Source organism: Pseudophryne corroboree, chromosome 1, assembly GCF_028390025.1.
Source record: "Pseudophryne corroboree isolate aPseCor3 chromosome 1, aPseCor3.hap2, whole genome shotgun sequence".
Lineage (NCBI taxonomy): Eukaryota > Metazoa > Chordata > Amphibia > Anura > Myobatrachidae > Pseudophryne > Pseudophryne corroboree.
In genome coordinates this window covers 333,209,656-333,230,665 of record NC_086444.1, presented here as the reverse complement: position 1 = coordinate 333,230,665, position 21,010 = coordinate 333,209,656, and the positions used below count along the sequence as shown (strand labels likewise).

The 21,010-nt window shown below is 44.2% G+C and overlaps 1 protein-coding gene across 26 annotated transcripts in view; it reads left to right on the top strand.

Moving 5' to 3' along the window:
- RIMBP2 (RIMS binding protein 2) overlaps positions 1-21,010 on the top strand; it is a 1,046,283-nt gene that overhangs the window by 679,297 nt on the left and 345,976 nt on the right. For all 26 annotated transcript variants that reach the window (XM_063964621.1, XM_063964623.1, XM_063964618.1 and 23 more), the window contains one exon: positions 17,223-17,309. In XM_063964621.1, the coding sequence (XP_063820691.1) occupies positions 17,223-17,309 (87 nt within the window). The remainder of the gene's footprint in view (positions 1-17,222; positions 17,310-21,010) is intronic.

Sequence of the window (21,010 nt, the reverse complement as noted above, 5' to 3'; positions counted from 1 at the left end):
TTATTATCTATCCTTCTCTCAAAGTATGTCCGTCTCCTCGGTCAGTTTCCTAGACTGAGTATTGTCGGAGGGGCATAGAGGGAGGAGCCAGCACACACTATTAAATTCTTAAAGTGCCCAAGGCTCCTATTGGACCCGTCTATACCCCATGGTATAAATGGATTCCCAGTATCCTCTACTGACTACGAGAAAAGGATTTACCGTTAGGTAATTAAAATCCTATTTTCCGACAAGTCTGAATTGGCGACAAGTTGGAAAAACGGCAGGACCATTGAATAGGTTGAATCATGATTAGACCTAAAAAAGTCGGAAACTGCCGTCTTTATGACTAGACGGCAGTTCCAACTTCAGTTGAATAGACCCGAATGCCATGATTTGCACACCTGTTCTTGGCTGATACCTCCACAGGCTACAAGTGTACCTAGATTTGCAGGACGGCACACTGTGTAAACAAGTAAATGTCACACATAAAGCACGTTTGGAACTTTAGAACAATTCCCTTATTTAGATCAAACTGTTTTTACTTTTTTCATATAAAATAAATCTTCATTTATGAGAGTGAAGGGACAGACTGCATTTAGTTTGAAACACTTTTTTTTCCAGAATTTGGAAATTGAACTTAAATATTAAATTCACTGATGTGCAACCACTGTCGTTTTTAGAATTTTTTTGAATACTCACCCTCTGGAGACCCGTGCCGACGGCAGTAGCGGTGTTAAATCACAGTGAAAATGGTGTTCTGTGCATGCACAGTAGAGAAATCACTGGAAAAATGGCAGCTGAGCCATCTTCATGGAGATCTGCGCATGCGCAATAGAGTCTAAGCCCTCAGACTCTACAGCACTGCCGGCAGAGAGGAGGGGGCCCGAGACAGCAAACGGGCCTCCTCCTCTCTTAAAGCGCCCCTGTGTGCAACTGGTGCAAAATGTGTCCCATTTAAATGGAGAACTGCTCCTCCCAACTACTTTTATGAGTTGGTACATACTTCTGTCCTTCCACAAATGTCACTGTCTTTCTTTGGAATCACATGTGCTTGTACAGAAATCCAGACCACTATATACATAAATACCAGCACCACCAAAGGGAATTTTGTCTGAAATTTTGTACTTTGCAGATGAGCCCAAATCTATCCAGGTGTTAATTAAATAGATAAGCTATATGCTTCTTCTGTTTTAATTGTGGTCCAGTTTGCGTAGTGCTAAATGCCCTGCACACTACGCCCACATTTACACTACTATCATAATCCCAGACCAGGCAGTAATATGTACCCAGTTTACTGTACAGTATTTTTAATCACCACTTTATACAGAATTAACAGTCATTTAAGAGTTGCATCTTGGAAAAGACATAAAATACAGGGTTATTATAAAAAAAAATTGATATTTCAACATGTAAATAAACCAAAGTATTATTGATATTGTAAAAATAAATATTGCATTGATATGTAGTATACTGTATGTCTGTAAATTTCTATGACTAAGTTACAAATATTCTATGGGGTATATGCAATTGCGGTCGAATTCCCGAAAATGTCGAAAAACGGGCCATTTTCGCCCAAAAAAAAAAAAACGACAATGCAATTCAGTACTTTTCGTCAACAAACGGACTTTCCAAATTCGACTTTTTGAAATTCGACATTTGACAAATTCGACATTTCTGCAATGGTACAAATGCGGCATTTCGACAAAAGTATATTCAATTGAAGATTGTAAATTCGACAACAGTGCTTTTAGACAGTAAATTCGTCATTTTCAATTCGCCTCACTTTGCTGGCGGAATCTAATAAAAAAAATTTAAAACGTATTTTTTGTGTTTTTTTTTTATTGGTAATAGCATATCTATTTATATTAGAAGGGATTAGGTACTTGGTTTGTCTATTTAGGAGGCACAAGTATTTTTTATATATTTTTTAAAATATTTTTTTTTTTTATGGAATGGGTTAAAAATAAGAAAAAAAAATGCGTGGGGTCTCCCCTCCTAAGCATAACCAGCCTCGGGCTCTTTGAGCCGGTCCTGGTTCTAAAAATACGGGTGGGAAAATGACAGGGGATCCCCCGTATTTTTAGAACCAGCACCGGGCTCTGCGTCCGGTCCTGGTGCCAAAAATACGGGGGACAAAAGGCGTAGGGGTCCCCCGTATTTTTGGAACCTGCACCGGGCTCCACTAGCTGGGGAGATAATGCCACAGCCGGGGGACACTTTGATATCGGTCCCTGTGGCCGTGCCATTAAAACCCCAACTAGTCACCCCTGGCCGGGGTACCCTGGAGGAGTGGGGACCCCTCCAGCCACCCAAGGGCCAGGGGTGAAGCCCGAGGCTGTCCCCCCCACCCACATCCATGGGCTGCGGAATGGAGGATAATAGCCTTTTGTGAAATGAAGGAATATTGTTTTTTGCAGCAGAACTACAAGTCCCAGCAAGCCTCCCCCGCAAGCTGGTACTTGGAGAACCACAAGTACCATCATGCGGGGGGAAAACAGGCCCGCTGGTACCTGTAGTTCTGCTGCTGCTGAAAAAAAAAACCCAAATAAAAACAGGACACCCACACCTTGAAATTACAACTTTATTACATACATGTCGACACACACACATACTTACCTATGTTGACACGACGTTTGGTCCACTTGTCCAAGTAGAATCCACGGGTTGTACCTGAAAATAAAATTATACTCGCCTAAATCCAGTGTCCAGTGATATTTGTAATCCACGTACTTGGCAAAATAAAAAAACGCATTTACCCGATCCACACGGACTGAAAGGGGTCCCATGTTTACACATGGGACCCCTTTCCCCGAATGTTGAGACCCCCTGTGACTCCTGTCACAGAAGGACCCTTCAGGCAATCAGGTAGCGCCACGTCCTGGCACTCTCCTGATTCCCTATGCGCGTCTGAGCTGGCAGACAGCGCATCGCACAGCACCTCCATTAGTTTCAATGGTGGGAACTTTGCGGTCAGCGGTGGGGTTACCCGCGGTCAGCCGCTGACCGCGGGTGACCTCACCACTGACCGCAAAGTTCCCACCATTGAAGATAATGGAGGGGGCTGTGCGATGCGCGTCTAAAAGCTCCGACGCGCATACAGCCAATCAGGAGAGTGCCACGACGTGGCGCTCCCTGATTGGCTGAAGGGACCTTCCGTGACAGCATTCGGGGAAAGGGGTCCCATGTATAAACATGGGACCCCTTTCAGTCCGTCTGGATCGGCTATGCGTTTTTTTTTGTTTTTTTTTGCCAAGTACGAGGATTACAATAAAAGAACCGGACACTGGATCAGATGAGTATATAATTTTATTTTCAGGTACCCCGGACGTCGACAGACGGAGACGTGGCCAGAGTCGGCATGTCAACATAGGTAAGTATGTATGTGTCGGCATGTATGTAATAAAGTTTTACTTTCAAGTTGCGTGTGTCCTGTTTTTATTTGGGTATTTTTTTTTTGCAGAAGAACTACAGGTACCAGCGGGCCCGTTTCCCCCCGCATGCTGGTACTTGTGGTTCTCCAAGTACCAGCTTGCGGGGGAGGCTTGCTGGGACTTGTAGTTCTTATGCATAAAACAATATTCTTTCATTTTTACACATGGCTATCAGCCCCCCATCCGCAGCCCTTGGATGGGGGGACAGCCTTGGGCTTCACCCCTGGCCCTTGGGTGGCTGGGGGGGACCCCTTGATTGAAGGGGTCCCCACTCCTCCAGGGTACCCCGGCCAGGGGTGACTAGTTGGATATTTAATGCCACGGCCGCAGGGAGCGGTATAAAAGTGTCCCCCAGCTGTGGCATTATCTGTCCAGCTAGTGGAGCCCAGTGCTGGTATAAAAAATACAGGGGGACCCCTACGCTTTTTGTCCCCCGTATTTTTTGCACCAGGACCAGGCGCAGAGCCCGGTGCTGGTTGTTAAAATACGGGGGATCCCCTGTCATTTCCCCCCCCCGTATTTTGGCAACCAGGACCGGCTCAAAGAGCCCGAGGCTGGTTATGCTTAGGAGGGGGGACCCCACACAATTTTTTTTCAGGTTTTTTACCGTTTTTTTTACATTTTTAAAAATCGAATCAAAATCCGTCAATTGGTCCGTTTTTCGACAGCGGGACTGTCGAATCCGTTTTTTATTGAATATGTCGAATTCCGGCACCCGCCGGCCGGAGTTCGACGGTCGAATTTAAAAACGGGCGAAAAAGTGCCGCAATTCGCCCGGAATTGCATATACCCCTATGTGTGAGCGTTGATATCAAGATGATAATCCAATTCATTTGTCAATACTCACAACAGCCGCTGTAATGCATTGCTTCAGATCGCTTACATTTACAGGAAGTGGAGGAACAAGAGAAAATCACAGCTGGGATGAAAGTTTTTACGACTGCAGCTGTTCGTGACATGCTCATCGCGTGAGCGGCTGTTGTATCATGTAAGCAAAATGGCTGCTACACCAGTACAGAAAAGTTGTTGCTTGCTAGAATTAGCTAAAACTAACTGTTACTTTTATCCAGCAGCATTAGTCCATTAGTCCAACATTCACGAATACTGGTTGTTTATGCAAAGGGAAAAGTACTGGGAGGCTACCTGTTTTAGAGGAACTAGTGACTCATGTACTTGAGATCTACACGTGCAGCCTTAAGAAGTAGACAACAGTGCAAGTTTACAATTACGGATTCCACAACAGACTGTATGGAAAATTTTCAGGAAACGTTTCCAAATGTTCCATATAAGCTACAGTTACTGCAAAGTATAAGTAACGATGACAAACTCATATGTCAGTATTTCTGTGTTTGAAACAAATTAAATTATCTTATTGATTTCTGTCATGTGACAAAAGGCTCACATTTAGAACATTTGTAATTTAGTCAAATAAACTTACAGACATATACTACATATCCATGTATTTGTATCATCATCATTATTATTATTATTATTATTATTATTACCACCAGGTATTTTGACTATATCAATAAAACTTTGATTCACATAAAATGTTGAAAGTGTCTATTTCTTTTATAGTAACCCTGTATTCTTCCATTGCCTCCGGCATAAACTACAGGTGAATGATACTAAAATTAAATAAAACTTCTGTTACGTTAAAGTAGGCATACCAGATAGACCCGATTGTCTGTTTTTCTGTTAGTCGCTATGTTCAAGTGCTTGTCTGTTAAATGCCTTGTGCACATATTCTGCATCTTCTATAGGTAACTGTGTGTATTAATTGTACTTAATGCTTCAGATCACATTACAGTCTCGTTCAGTTTATTGGTGAGAGAATAGAGAACACAGAGCTCTTCTGGAGCAATTTGCAGCTCTGCGTGTAGTAAATTGATGGGTTGTCTACAAATGGAATTGGGCAGATGTCCACTCAGCAGCACTAGAGAGAGCAATGATTTAATGAGCTAGCCTGGCAAACACCCATACACGTTTGGCAACTCATGCTGGTAGTAAAAGGATGAGAATCTCCTGAAGAAAAAATATATACGGTAATTTTTTTGTATCAACCATATTAAACCCACCCAAATGTGTTCATTATACATGTTGATAAGACCTATTTTATCTAGCAGTGACTTTTACCTTTAAAACACTAGATATTGTTGTACAGACACCCAAAAGGTGACATGGTTTAAAAACATTATTTTTATCATGTCATCCTTGGTAACCAATTCCCTTTATAAGACAAGCGAACAGGCTTATTAGCACTGTAACATTTGTGTCATACTTTTGACCACACCTGCATCCATTTGTTTATACCACCTTGTTAAAAAAAACAAAAAAAAAAAACATATTCAGCACTTACTTTTGCAGTCACCTTAATGAACATATGTAGATATATCTGGTGCTGTAATCTTATAATCTTCGGTGTTACAGCTGTTACTTTCTCTTTTCCATAACTTTTCCTGTATGGTATGTGTAGTAATTATGTAAAGCCTGTACTGTTATCATGGTACTGTATGTAAAATGTGGACGCTAATTACAGTATGTTCAGTAGAGTAGGCTGTGCAAGTATAAAGGGTAGATTCAATTAGCGGCGAGTTTCTTTTTGCTATAACGAGGGTTATCCGTGTAGGATTACCTTGTTCATTATGCTGTCACCCTATAGAGTAGAAATCAAAAATTAGCTAAGTTTTCCCTCTTGTAATTACCTACAATTTGCCCCTAAGTAAATTTCTCTTACAATACCATTCCTTCAGCCCTCATAATACATAGCATTGCAGGTTTCACAATGTTCTTTGCAATTGTTTCTGCATTACTTCCTTTCCTGGTTATAGAAGTTCATTTGCATATTTCAAGTGAGTCCAGACTGTTTAGACTTTGTTTATGGCACACAATCAGTGTTACAATGGGCTAAGTTGGCAATGCTGTAACAATTCTGCATTACACATATTTGCAAATCATTTTTTATGTAGGACCTATAGATTACCATCACCATTTTCAAAATGGTGTCTGATTTGTTAAAAATAGTGCAACAATAAGGATGGTATGACAAATAAACTAGATAAATCTAATTTTATCTTTTATAAGAGCTGTTGCAATGAGCAACATGAACAGTTAATATTCAGATCTTTCAATTTCATTTTCACAGTCAGTACATTTACAAAGCATTGTACATTTTAGCAATTCATTTTTACACTTACAACATCTGGTGCTGCGAGTTTTACAGAAGCAACTGAGTAACTCCCTGCATGCCACGGACGCCTAAGGGAGAGTGGTCAACATGGGCTCCCAGGGTGATTTCTTACATTTTTTTGCCAACCCCAAAGTCACAGATCAGGTAAAACAGGTTGTTTAATCAAACAATATCCCAGTATCCAGCTTGATAGATGCCCCTCAAGACATGCAGAAATAAAGCTGATTTGGTTGGTGGCAGTATGTCGATGGAATGTCTTTTTTTTATTATAGCGTTCTTTCCTACAGCCAGTTGTAAAGCGCAGCGAAATTAGCTGCGCTATATTAGAAACTGTTATTAATAATAATAATAATAATAATAATAATAATAATAATCCCATTAACTGTTCAATGAGATGATGAGTTTTATAACAAATTAACACATTTTTCTAATTCTTCCATAAAAACCTCAAAATCCGTAGGCTGCTGAGAAAAAAACTGGAATGTGTGTGTAATTTCTGGGAGACTTTTGAATGTTTCCCAAGCCAATCTCTTGCCATATCCAGCAAATGAGGAAGTTGTGTCAATGCCAGTGAATGCATGGAAGAATGGAAGAGACTTGGCTTTTAATTCAAAGCTTGCTAAACAGAAGATGAATTGGAATCTATTCAGAATTATTTCCAGTTCCAAATGCAATCCACTTGAAATTGGCTTGTATGTCATTAAATTATGCGAATGACAGCACTGCAACATCTGTTTCTACTGTCCTAATAATGATGGACTTGCGTTCCGCTTGACTTGCCTCTTTTGCATGCAGTGGAATTCTTGTATCTGCTTCCTCTTGACAACATGGGTGGAGATCTTCATGCATACTCTTAGGCATGTTGCATAATTTTTTTTCCTCTTTTTGTGGTCTCTACTTTTTCTCTTACGTCCTAGAGGATGCTGGGGACTCCATAAGGACCATGGGGTATAGACGGGCTCCGCAGGAGACATGGGCACTTTAAGACCTTTTAATGGGCGTGAACTGGCTCCTCCCTCTATGCCCCTCCTCCAGACCTCAGTTAGATTCTGTGCCCAGAGGAGACTGGTTGCACACTAGGGGAGCTCTACTGAGTTTCTCTGGAAAAAGACTTTGTTAGGTTTTTTATTTTCAGGGAGCACTGCTGGCAACAGGCTCCCTGCTTCGTGGGACTGAGGAGAGAGAAGCAGACCTACTTTACTGATAGGCTCTGCTTCTTAGGCTACTGGACACCATTAGCTCCAGAGGGTCGGAACACTTGGTACGCCTAGCTGTTCGTCTCAGAGCCGCGCCGCCGTCCTCCTCACAGAGCCGGAAGATAGAAGCCGGGTGAGTATGAGAAGCAAGAAGACTTCAAAGGCGGCAGAAGACTTCAGAACTTCGTGAGGTACCGTGCAGCGGTCGCGCTGCGCGCTATTGCTCACACACACACACACACACACACACACACACCACAACAAGGGTGCAGGGCGCAGGTGGGGCGCCCTGGGCAGCAATGATTACCTCATAAAAGTTAATTGGCACACACAGATACTACATGGGCAGTATATACAGATCCCCGCCAGTATAAAAATTAGCGGGACCGAAGCGCGCCATCGAGGGGGCGGAGCTTAGTCCCTCAGCTCTAACCAGCGCCATTTTCTCCACAGCTTGCTGCAGAGACGCTGCTCCCGGACTCCCTTCACCGCTGTATACAAGTAACAGGGTGCATAACATGGGGGGGGGGGGACATTAATTTTGTGCTAGTGTGATAACAAAAAGCGCTTACAGGTCTGGGACATTATTAATATTTCAGACCGCAGTAGCGCAGGGTGTGAGCTGGCAGACTCCCTCTCTGTCTCTCTAAAGGACCTTATTGTGGGTCTGTCCCCTATATCCCAGTGTGTGTGGGGGTGTCAGTACGTGTGTGTCGATATGTCTGAGGTGGAAGGCTCTTCCAGAGAGGATGCGGAGCAGAATGTAATAGTGACTCCGTTGGCACCGCCGACTGCTGATTGGGTAGTCATGTGGAATGTTTTGAATGCAAGTGTGGCTTTATTACATAAAAGGTTGGACAAATCTGAGTCCCAGAACCAGGCATGGAGACAATCCATGGATATTAATGTGTCACAGAACCCATCAGGGTCCCAGAAACGTCCCTTTACCCAGATAGCAGACACTGATACCGACACGGATTCCGACTCCAGTGTCGACTATGATGACGCTCGGTTACACCCAAGGGTGGCCAAGAGTATTCAGTACATGATTATTGCAATAAAAGATGTATTACATATCACAGAGGAACCTTCTGTCCCTGACACACTGGTCTGTATGTTTAAGGGGAAGAAACCTGAGGTAACATTTCGCCCATCCCATGAGCTGAACGCTCTATTTGATAAAGCTTGGGAAACTCCAGACAAAAGACTCCTAAGAGAATTATTATGGCGTATCCTTTCCCCTCACAGGACAGGTTACGGTGGGAATCATCACCCATGGTAGATAAGGCTTTAACGCGTTTATCCAAAAAGGTGGCCCTACCGTCTCCGGAATACGGCGACACTGAAGGATCCTGCGGATCACAGGCAGGAAACTACCTTGAAATCGATTTATGCGACTACGGGTACCCTGCTCAGACCGGCGGCATGGGTGAGTAGCGCGATTGCAGGATGGACAGATAACTTGTCATTTGACATGGACACCCTCGACAGGGAGAGTGTATTGTTGACATTGGGTCACATCAAGGACGCAGCGTTATACCTAAGGGAGGCAGCGAGAGATATTGGCCTCTTGGGATCAAGGGCCAATGCCATGTCAGTTTCAGCTAGGAGGGCGTTGTGGACCCGTCAATGGACTGGTGATGCTGACTCCAAGAGGCTTATGGAGGCCTTGCCTTACAAGGGTGAACTTTTGTTTGGGGACTGCCTCGCGGACCTGGTTTCCACAGCTACCGTGGGTAAGTCTTCTTTTTTGCCTTTTGTTCCCCCACAGCAAAAGAAAACGCCTCCATACCAGATGTAGTCCTTTCGGTCTCATAAATTCAGAAAGGGACGTGGATCATCCTTCCTCGCCAGAGGCAAGGGTAGAGGGAAAAGAACACCAGCTGCGGCTAGTTCCCAGGAGCAGAAGTCCTCTCCGGCCTCTACCAAATCCACCGCATGACGCTGGGGCTCCGCTGCGGGAGTCCGCACCGGTGGGGGCACGTCTTCAGCTCTTCACCCAGGTCTGGATTCATTCGAACTTGGATCCTTGGGTGCTAGAAATTGTAACCCAAGGATACAGACTGGAGTTCGAAGACGTGCCTCCACACCGATTTTTCAAATCTGCCTTGCCAGCTTCTCTCCCAGAGAGAGAAATAGTTTCAGCTGCGATACAAAAGCTGTGTCAACAGCAAGTGATTATCACTGTTCCCCTGTTGCAACAGGGAAAAGGGTTTTATTCAACTCTATTTGTGGTCCTGGAGCCAGACGGCTCGGTCAGACCAGTTCTGAACCTAAAATCCCTAAACCTGTATTTGAAAAAATTCAAATTCAAGATGGAATCTCTCCGGGCAGTGATTTCCAGTCTGGGGGGGGGGGGGGGGGGGATTTTATGATGTCACTAAACATAAAGGATGCATACCTTCATGTCCCCATATATCCTCCTCATCAGGCGTTCCTGAGATTCGCTGTGCAGGATTGTCATTACCAATTTCAGACGTTGCCGTTTGGGCTTTCCACGGCCCCGAGTATTTTCACCAAGGTAATGGCGGAAATGATGGTGCTCCTGCGCAAGCAAGGTGTCACAATTATCCCGTACTTGGACGATCTCCTGATAAAGGCGAGATCAAGAGACCAGTTACTGAAAAGCGTGGCACTCTCTCTGAGGGTACTACAACAACACGGCTGGCTATTCAATTTGCCAAAGTCGCAGATGATGCCGACAACTCGACTGTCGTTTTTGGGCATGATTCTGGACACGGAATGGCAGAGGGTTTTTCTCCCAATGGAAAAAGCTCTGGAACTGCAGAACATGGTTAGGGATCTGCTGAAACCAAAAAGAGTGTCGATTCATCAATGCACTTGGGTGTTGGGAAAGATGGTGGCGGCCTACGAGGTCATTCCGTTTGGCAGGTTCCATGCAAGAACATTTCAGTGGGACCTACTGGACAAATGGTCAGGGTCCCATCTCCAAATGCATCGGATGATAAGCATGTCCCCCAGGGCCAGGATATGTCTCCTGTGGTGGCTCCACAGTGCTCACCTCCTAGAGGGTCGCAGGTTCGGAATCCAGGATTGGGTTCTGGTGACCACGGACGCGAGCCTCCGAGGCTGGGGAGCGGTCACACAAGGAAAAAAATTTCAGGGAATATGGTCAAGCCAGGAGGCTTGTCTGCACATAAATGTGCTGAAATTGAGGGCCATATACAACGGCCTGAGACAGGCGGAGCATCTTCTTCGCAACCTACCTGTACTGATCCAGTCAGACAACATCACAGCCGTGGCACATGTAAACCGCCAGGGCGGAACAAGAAGCAGAGCAGCGATGACGGAGGCCACCAGGATTCTTCGCTGGGCGGAAAATCATGTAAGTGCTCTGTCAGCTGTTTTCATCCTGGGAGTGGACAACTGGGAAGCAGACTTCCTCAGCAGACACTATCTCCATCCAGGAGAGTGTGGGCTTCATCAAGAGGTCTTTGCAGAAGTGACAAACGGTTGGGGACTCCCTCAAATAGACATGATGGCGTCACGCCTCAACAAAAAGCTTCGGACGTATTGTTCCAGGTCGAGGGACCCTCGAGCAATAGCAGTAGACGCACTAGTGACACCGTGGGTGTATCAGTCGGTCTATGTGTTCCCTCCACTTCCACTCATCCCAAAGATATTGAGGATCATAAGAAGAACAAGAGTTCAAACGATACTCATTGTTCCAGACTGGCCTCAAAGGGCCTGGTATCCAGATCTTCAGGAAATGCTCACAGAATATCCTTGGCCTCTTCCTCTAAGAGAGGACCTGTTACAACAGGGGCCGCGTGTGTTCCAAGACTTACCGCGGTTACGTTTGACGGCATGGCGGTTGAACACCAAATCCTAGCTAGGAAAGGTATTCCAGGGGGAGGTCATCCCTACTCGACTTAAAGCTAGGAAGGAGGTAACGGCGAAGCATTATCACCATATCTGGAGGAAGTATGTGTCTTGGTGTGAATCCAAGAATGCTCCTACGGAGGTTTTTCAGCTGGGTCGTTTTCTCCATTTTCTACAGGCAGGGCTGGATATGGGCCTAAAGTTAGGCTCCATTAAGGTGCAGATTTCGGCCTTAGCAATATTTTTTCAGAAGGAATTGGCCTCTCTTCCAGAAGTGCAGACTTTTGTGAAGGGAGTGCTGCACATCCAACCTCCTTTTGTGCCCCCAGTGGCACCGTGGGACCTTAACGTGGTGTTACGGTTCCTTAAATCACATTGGTTTGAACCACTTCAAACTGTTGAGTTAAAATTTCTCACTTGGAAAGTGGTCATGTTATTGGCCTTGGCATCTGCAAGGCGGGTGTCAGAATTGGTGGCCTTGTCTTACAAGAGCCCATATCTGATTTTCCATGTGGATAGAGCAGAATTGAGAACTCGTCCACAATTTCTACCTAAGTCGTTTCACATGAGCCAACCTATTGTAGTGCCGGTGGCTACGGATGTCTTGGAGGATTCCAAGTACCTGGATGTAGTCAGGGCTTTAAAAATCTATGTAGCCAGAACGGCTCGTATTAGGAAAACGGAGGCTCTGTTTTCCTATATGCAGCCAACAAGGTTGGCGCTCCTGCTTCCAAGCAGACTATCGCACGCTGGATCTGTAACATTGTCGTTTTGTCGTATTGTCGTTACCAAAATCGGTAAAGGCCCATTCCACTAGGAAGGTGGGCTCTTCTTGGGCGGCTGCCCGAGGTGTCTCAGCGTTACAGCTTTGCTGAGCAGCTACTTGGTCGGGTTCAAACACTTTTGCAAAATTCTATAAGTTTGATACCCTGGCTGATGAGGACCTCTCTTTTGCTCAATCGGTGCTGCAGAGTCATTCGCACTCTCCCGCCCAGTCTGGAGCTTTGGTATAAACCCCATGGTCCTTACGGAGTCCCCAGCATCCTCTAGGACGTAAGAGAAAATAAGATTTTAAACCTACCGGTAAATCTTTTTCTCCTAGTCTGTAGAGGATGCTGGGCGCCCGTCCCAGTGCGGAATAAATCTGCAGTACTTGCACATAGTTATTGATAAGTCTACACAAGGGTTGTGTTGCAGTTCAGATCAAGCTGTTGCTGATCTTATTTGTTCATACTGTTAACTGGTTTAGTTATATCCCAGGTTGTACGGTGTGTTGTGGTGTGAGCTGGTATGTATTTCACCCTTAATTAACAAAATCCTTTCCTCGAAATGTCCGTCTCCTCTGGGCACAGTTCCTATAACTGTGGTCTGGAGGAGAGGCATAGAGGGAGGAGCCAGTTCACGCCCATTAAAAGGTCTTAAAGTGCCCATGTCTTCTGTGGAGCCCGTCTATACCCCATGGTCCTTACGGAGTCCCCAGCATCCTCTACGGACTAGGAGAAAAATATTTACCGGTAGGTTTAAAATCTTATTTTTTTCTTTTTCTTTTCAAGTTACACGTTTCCCTGCAAGTAGATCAAACCGTTCCCTTACAGATGGAACTACGCTCATTGCGCATGGCTGTATCGCAGACGGGGGCGAGCGGCATGCCTGCACCTCGACCCGCCGCCGAGCATACAGAGACACTCTCATTCAAAGTGAATGGGTGCGTGCGCATCTACGACGCACGCATTTTCCATCCATGCCCATCAGTCCGCCTCGCTGGGCGTGCCTAGTTGGAGAGGAAGCCACGATTAGCATGGCTCCATCTGAATGATAGTCAGACACATTCAGAAACACTGTAGATCAGATTTCTTAGTTTTTTTTCATGGTGCCCATAATTTGACAGAAGGTGGAAATGGTAGATTTTCATGGTTGAAGAGTTTGTCAAGATCAGAAGGAGATTTTGTATAGTGGGATGTACATTTATTTGCATAATTATGCATTTCCATACTGTATATGTGCACCAGAAATGCATATGCATACATCTTTATTCATATTTTGATGTATTTTTCACTTTCAGCTGCTCACCACTGAGGAGGCATAACAGTGAGAGGGAAGTGCTGATCAAGCATAGGTCCAGTACAGTAGGGGAGTGCTCAGTTAATTGAGACCAAAGTAGACCTGAACACAGACATGGTCACACCTTCCATGAGGTGTATCACCTGCAGATGCTGGAGGGTTATGATGATGATATTCGGCAACACTATGTAAACAATTTTGATTTGTTGATTTGGATGACACCTTTTAGATTACATTCATTGTTGGACTGGGGCATGAAGGGCACACCGGGAACATGCCGTTGTATGGCCCATGTTAAGGGGTGTGGCCAGTCTTCAGAAGGAGTGTGGACAGACACCACATTTGTTTGCCTAACCATTAGGGTGCATAGCATTGGCCCCTTGATAAATATATATATATAGTAAACACTGTTAGTTCATGCAGGGTAATGTACCAAATTCATAACGGGAATGCACTGTAGAAAATATCCCTTAGTCATGTGCAGTATTGTGTAACATATATATAATGTAAATTTCAAGTGCACAGTCTGGAACAGGATCACACCTGCCCCCGTGCCCCTGTGGGCCATTCCAACCCTGATCACGTTATTGAGTTATGAAGTTTTCACTTACAGTATTTTGTGTACTTTGTTGTAATCTCTGCAAAATATATTGGTGAACAAAAAGAAGAGAGCACTGGTTTACCAAGATGTTCACCAAGCATTACTACTTGCTCATAACTTTTGTGCTGCAGTTTCCAGATGCTTAGGAAACATTTCAGCACTAACTTAGAGTGAACAGCTCCCTCATAACCAGATTCACATGACTAGCTATTCTTGTATGCTAAATGATTGATATACTGCTAGTTCAGAGGTGGGTAATGTGTCCCTCCAGCTGCTGTAGAGCTACACACCACTGTGCTACATGTTAAGTAACATATTTTATCATGGGCATGTATTTGCATTACTTTAATTAATATTTCTATTTGGACTTTTGCAGAATAGAAGAATTATGTTTATATTTAATGGAATTTCATTTATATTCTGTTTATATATGTAATTACATTTTATGTGGTAGATATGACATTTATTACTAACAGACATTATTCTCTTACATTGAGTACAAATAGGGTAATGCCACTTTTTAGTATTACCGCTAACACTGCGCAGCCACAGTCTATGGGCATAAGTATACATCATTTTATTTTATTTTGTACCAGAGCCATAACTAGACATGTTGGTGCCCTGTGCCAGAAAGAGCATTGTTCAGTACCATTTTACAAATAGGGACAGCATAAACCTTGGGGCCTAATTCAGACCTGATCGCTGTTGTGCAAAATCGCAAAGTGGACGATTATCAAACGACTGTGCACGCGTATCGATTGTAATGCGCAAGTGCAAGGCCAAACTGCATAAAAATCCTGCGTCTTTTTTGATCACTAGGCATACACAGATTGACAGGAAGCAAATGTTTGGGGGTGGTAACTGTCCGTTTTCTGGGGGTCATTCTTAGTTGGTCGCTCACTAGCAACTTTTTGCAGCGCTGCAGTCAGGTTCAATCTTTTTGCAACGCTGCGATCAGGTTCAGTCTCGGCAAAACTGCGCATGCGTATGCACCGCAATGCGCAGTCGCGTTGTACAGGTACAAGAGGATCGGTGCTGGGCAATGGATTTAACGAAGGATCCATTCGTGCAGCCGATCGCAAGGTGATTGACAGAAAGAGTGCGTAAGTCCAGAGCTACTCAGAAACTGCAAAAAACTTTTTTGTGCCGTTGGCTGCAAAAGCGTTCGCACACTTGCGAAGCTAAAATACACTCCCCCATAGGCGACGACTATCTGATCGCAGCACTGCAAAAAGTTGCTAGCGAGCGATCAACACAGAATGACCCCCTCTGTGAGTGTCGGGAAAAACACAGGCGTTTTCAGGGAGGGTGTGTGATGTCAGCTCCTGCCCGATCAGCCTGTTTTTTTCGCACTGTAGGAGTAAGTTCTGGGCTACACAGAGACTGGAAAAATAATTAGAAGGTGAGTGAGTTTCGAATGGATTTGCAGCTGACCAGCATTTGCAAAGCACGGCGTATGCAGACTTGCGCAGGGCAGATTTTTGCTTTGGCTGGACAGCAACTATCCGATCGCAAACCTCTGCAAATTCGCAGAGGTACAATCAGGTCTGAATTAGGCCCTTTGTCTGTATAATTGCTCACAATAGTACCTTTTATACACATTATGCCACACAGTAATGCACTATACATATTATGCCTCACATTAATGCGCATTACACATTATGCCACACCGTAGTGCCCCTTAAACATTATGCCTCACCATATTGCCTCTTACACATTATACTACACAGTAGTGCTCCTTACACATTATACTACACAGTAATATCCCCTTCCATAGGGTAAGTGACAGCACTCACCTACCCTAAATCTGTGTGCTCAGTCAGCCTCACTTTCTGTCATTGACTCACAGACAGTCACTGCACAAACTGATCCCGCCCTGCTACTCCCGCCGCTCAACGGCTCCATCAGCACTGTATGGGGATATGTCATGACATCTGTACCTACACAGTCCGTGGAAGTTGGGCGGTAGAGCTCCAGATTGGGCTACGAATAGTTCAAAGACGGAGCAGGGTGATTTGCTAATAAATATGTTGCAGCGGAGGCCCGTGAAATGGACATTGTGGTAGCTGGTTTGTCCCCCAGGGCATCCTGTGCTCTGTGCAGCTGCCCTGACTGCACCACCCTAATTACAGCCCTGTTTTTTTACTCATAAAATAAATGTGGCACACATATGCTAGTGATGTACAGCTGGATGTAGGTCAATGCATGTGTCCTTTCCTGCTTATGTTTTAGGTACAAAGGCATCAGGTGCTACATGAGCCCTCCGATATGTGGCACTAAATGTCTTTGTGCATGTCAGTTATACTTTGGATGCAGTGGACCTTAAAATGTGCTCTTCCACCAAAGCACAACTGGAAAGTGCAGAGTGTTTCCCATTGTAAATATAGGTTTCCCATTGTAAATATAGGACACGACTCAATCTCTGCTAGCTATAAATTCAGCTGGTGGATAAATCAAGTTATTTATTTTTTCTGGTGTGGAAATTTCAATGTTCCGCTCTGCACAGCTAGGAATACCTTTACTTATGTGCCCACTCTGTCCCAATGTCTTATTTAATTATCTTTCGCCACAAACTTATATGTCATTTTTGTCTTGCTCTGCATTGCTCCTTACGCCAGTGCCCAGACTCCATACTTTAATTCTGCCAGACATCTCCCATCAGTCAGTTCATATTTTGACTCCTCTGCAGTGCTTCCATCTTGCTCCATAAACCTATGCAGTTTGGCAGAAATCTAAGTGCACTTGCATAAATCAAGACACATGACACGAAAAAGAGAATTTTGCCTCTGATGTTTTGCGCTTTATAAATCAGGTTTAGTTTGTTCATAAATATTGTCGTACTTTGCATAACCTACTCTTGCAATTTATGTAATTGTTAATTTAAAACTCCACTAATTCACCTCTTTTTTTTTTCCTAGGAAGATGAATTAAAAGATGTTGTCCAAGACAATCGCTTGAGCCTACAGTATGCCAGCCTATCCCACAGGGCCTTGCAGTATGACCAGGTAATTCTTACTGGCTTGTTTGTTAATGACATGCAGATTTCGCCTTGATATATCCAGGCGTTAACAGATAAAAAGACTAAGGGGCGAGGTAAAAAGGGTGGTAGCCTCCGGCTTTGCCACGCAGTGCAGAGCCCCTTGTTAAAGCATGTTAACTTAATGCACACAATTCACGAAAAGTTTGACATTTGTGTGTTAAACTGTTAATAGGGTCGTGGCACTCGTTAACACTCAAGTTATCTGGGATAATTTTTTCTGTGCCTGTTCAGATGCGTTTAAAAAATTCCCAGGTAAGTGCTGCCGACGGGCTTACGTCGGGGCTAATTGAATAGCCCCAGAGGATCAATTAGTCTGCAGTAAATCACGTCTGATTGAATTTCCCCCAAAGTGATGCAGCAAAATAAAGGTAATAAACAAAAAATGCTAGTTTTATAGTAGACATGAGTTAAATTGACATTTGTGTTTCAGTTTATACAAATGTTTATGGCAGTTTTTGTAAATGTGATACCTCAGGTAGCAGGAGAACTAGGCACAACACTTGACATTTTTCTAGTAATACACTGTCAGATGACACTATTTGTAATAATTAGCAGGTAGGTATATTACTTGTATAATGATGTTACTCATATTAAACGATAATCCCTGCTGATACCTTTAAGGATATTAGAAGTCAACAAGGCCTTTGGCGTTGTGGTTTTCCACAAGTTATGGAACTCCAAGGTGACTTTTATTATTCTTGTAAAGGGTGCATTGTTCTGAGATAAATAGCTGTTTTATCGTTAAGAAATTAAGACATTTTATTGTTTTAGTTACAGATGTATTAATTTATGCTTTGCATACTTAAGGCTTTATTCTGAACCTGAATTGGGCCCATACACTGTGAGATATCTCATAGTGATGGCCATAGTATCTGCATTCCTACCCTGTGAAGGAACAGGGAAAATGTTGGTCGGCCAGCATACACTGCCAGATGCGGCTGATCAATTACAGATCTATCGTGCAGGCTGGATGATTATGCATGTCCAACACACCAATAGTCGAGGACCGGCGACAGGGGGGGTCAAAGGGGACACCTGTACCGGGCCCCAAGGATCCGAGGGACCCCAAGGTTCTGCCACTTTGTGCACGGCAGGGATGTGAGCCATCTTGTCCAAAGATGGTGTGGGTTACAGGAGCCTCTTACACACAGGGACTGTGCATCATGGGTGTGCACCCGCTGTTCCGGGTCCAGCTCTGTTGCAGGCAGTTATGGGACATGGCGGCAGCTCCGCTGGTCAGGATTCCCATGCCCTATGCCGACCTCTTCTGTTGGGGTGTGAGGGGCACATGGTACCTGCTGTGTGGTGTTCGGGTCTGGATACTAAGGGAGTACAGCTCAGGTGAGTCTCTCCCTGGGGGTAAGAGTGGATTGCTGAGGGGATAAAGGGCTTTGGGATTAGGGAGAGATAGACCGTGGTGTGTGTGGGGGAGGAAGGAGAGATATACATATTTATATATGTGCTTAGATAGATAGATAAATACAATATATATATATATATATAATGCAAAAAGGATGGAGGTAAAAGCGACCAGTGCTGTCTAAAATAAAGTATTTATACCCAGTATTGAAAATGTAAAAACTATGTATAACAATGTTCTAAAATACCACATTAATACACAATTTAAAAATTGGGATAAAAAGTACATATAAAGAATCTGTCAGTGGTCGGGGAACAGGGGTAAATTACCCCAAATGGGGTAAAAATTAAATTCCTGGGGGTAATGGACGGTCGCGCTGTCAAGACACAGACGGGCATGCATATGAATCTATATGCATGCCCAGCTGTGTCTCAGCAGTGCGACCATAGGCGTGCAGGGCCTGCAGATCCTTCTTGTGCCTCCACCGCTCACCGCTGCACCTGGCGCCTGCTGATAATATACAGCAACATTTCTGAGTGACTGTACTCTACTTGCCGGTGGGACTGACATCACCTGATGACGTGATGATGTCACACTGCGCGTCCTCCTATGCTCTCCTCCCGCCCGCTGCGCTCTCCCCCCCGCCCGCGCTCTCAGTGTGTAGCCACGCCACTGCCAGCGTTCCTCTCAAGGGTACTTGGAGCCACCGCCGGAGGACTCAATCTGCTGAGACGGTTCAGAGGAGTCTTTGTTATTGAGACAGACAGTAAGTCACTAGTCCTGATATCTTGGGTTCCATTACAAATAGCCACATTGTGCAATGATAATTAATAATAAAATATGGATGTGTCATCAGCATTGGAAGTATACTGTGTGGCGTAATGTGAATTTGGCTCATATTGTGTGGCGTAATGTGAATTTTGGCTCATACTGTGTGGAGTCACGTGAATTTTGGCTCATACTGTGTGGCGTCACGTGAATTTTGGCTCATACTGGGGTAACATCGGTGTATCTAAATATATTTTGGGGTAAAAGGTAAAAAAGTTCCCTGACCCCTGATCTATGTTATGAGTAAAGTGCAGTTTTTTCAAAAGAGGTAAGTATCTTATCTGGATTAGCGGTCAGTACAGGTTTTCCAACGCGTTTTGTCTCACAGACTTCACGACCCCTTGATAAAGTCTGTGAGACGAAATGCGTTGGAAACCTGTACTGACCTATAATCCAGATAAGATACTTACCTCTTTTAAAACAATTGCACTTTACTCATAACATAGATTCTTTATATGTACCTTTTATCCCATTTTTTAAATTGTGTATTAATGTGATATTTTAGAACATTGTTAATAAATTGTTTTTACATTTTTAATACTGGGTATATATACTTTTATTCCTTTGTCCCCAATATACATATATTTATTAACAGTTTCTTATATAGCGCAGCAAATTCCGTTGCACTTTAATATATATATATGTGTATATATATATATTTATATATATATATATATATATATAATACAGGATGAACCACGAAAGTGGAACAGATAGCACTCACCAGATTCCAAAAAGAGTTTCAGCAAAAAGAATATTTAATATTAATGGTAATCTCACAATTCAGAGGTAATGTCCATATCCATCCGACGTTTCGGTCCAAACCAGGACCTTTGTCAAGGATTCACAGCATAGTCAAAACAATCCGCATCACAGCAAAAAGTCAGCATAATAGGTGTACTGGAGTCTGGAGATGTTGCCTCATCGGCCCCTGTTAAGTAGCCAGTATAATGGGCGTGTTTGGCGCCAAAATTTCACTCCCACTGCCATAGGGAATGGGGTGGAACGCATTACTGGAGCGCAGGCATCACTTCCGCCTTTGCAGGAAGTGTACCTAGTCTTTATTAGCCAAAGAAGTCATTGGGCGCCCTGTGTCCCACATTCCGGAAATTGGCCGCCAGTTGGAGCGCACACGTCACTTCCGTCTTTACCGGAAGTGCGTTGTGCCCAACTATGTTGCTGCAGACCTCGGGCGCGCTGTGGAGCGCAAACCCGGAAGCGGGCCCGGCTGGTTGCATACAATCCTCGGGCGCGCTGTGGAGCGCAAACCCGGAAGCGGGGCCGGCTTGGTGGAACGCAAATCGTCACTTCCGATTTTACCGGAAGTGAGCCGCGATCATCCACTGTCGTGCACTAATGTAAACATTAGATACATATGTCATACTGCAGCGTTTTTTATGGGGGACTACCCCACTTAAGTCAGTATACAAACAAAGAGCCCTTTGTTCCACCAAGCCGGCCCCGCTTCCGGGTTTGCG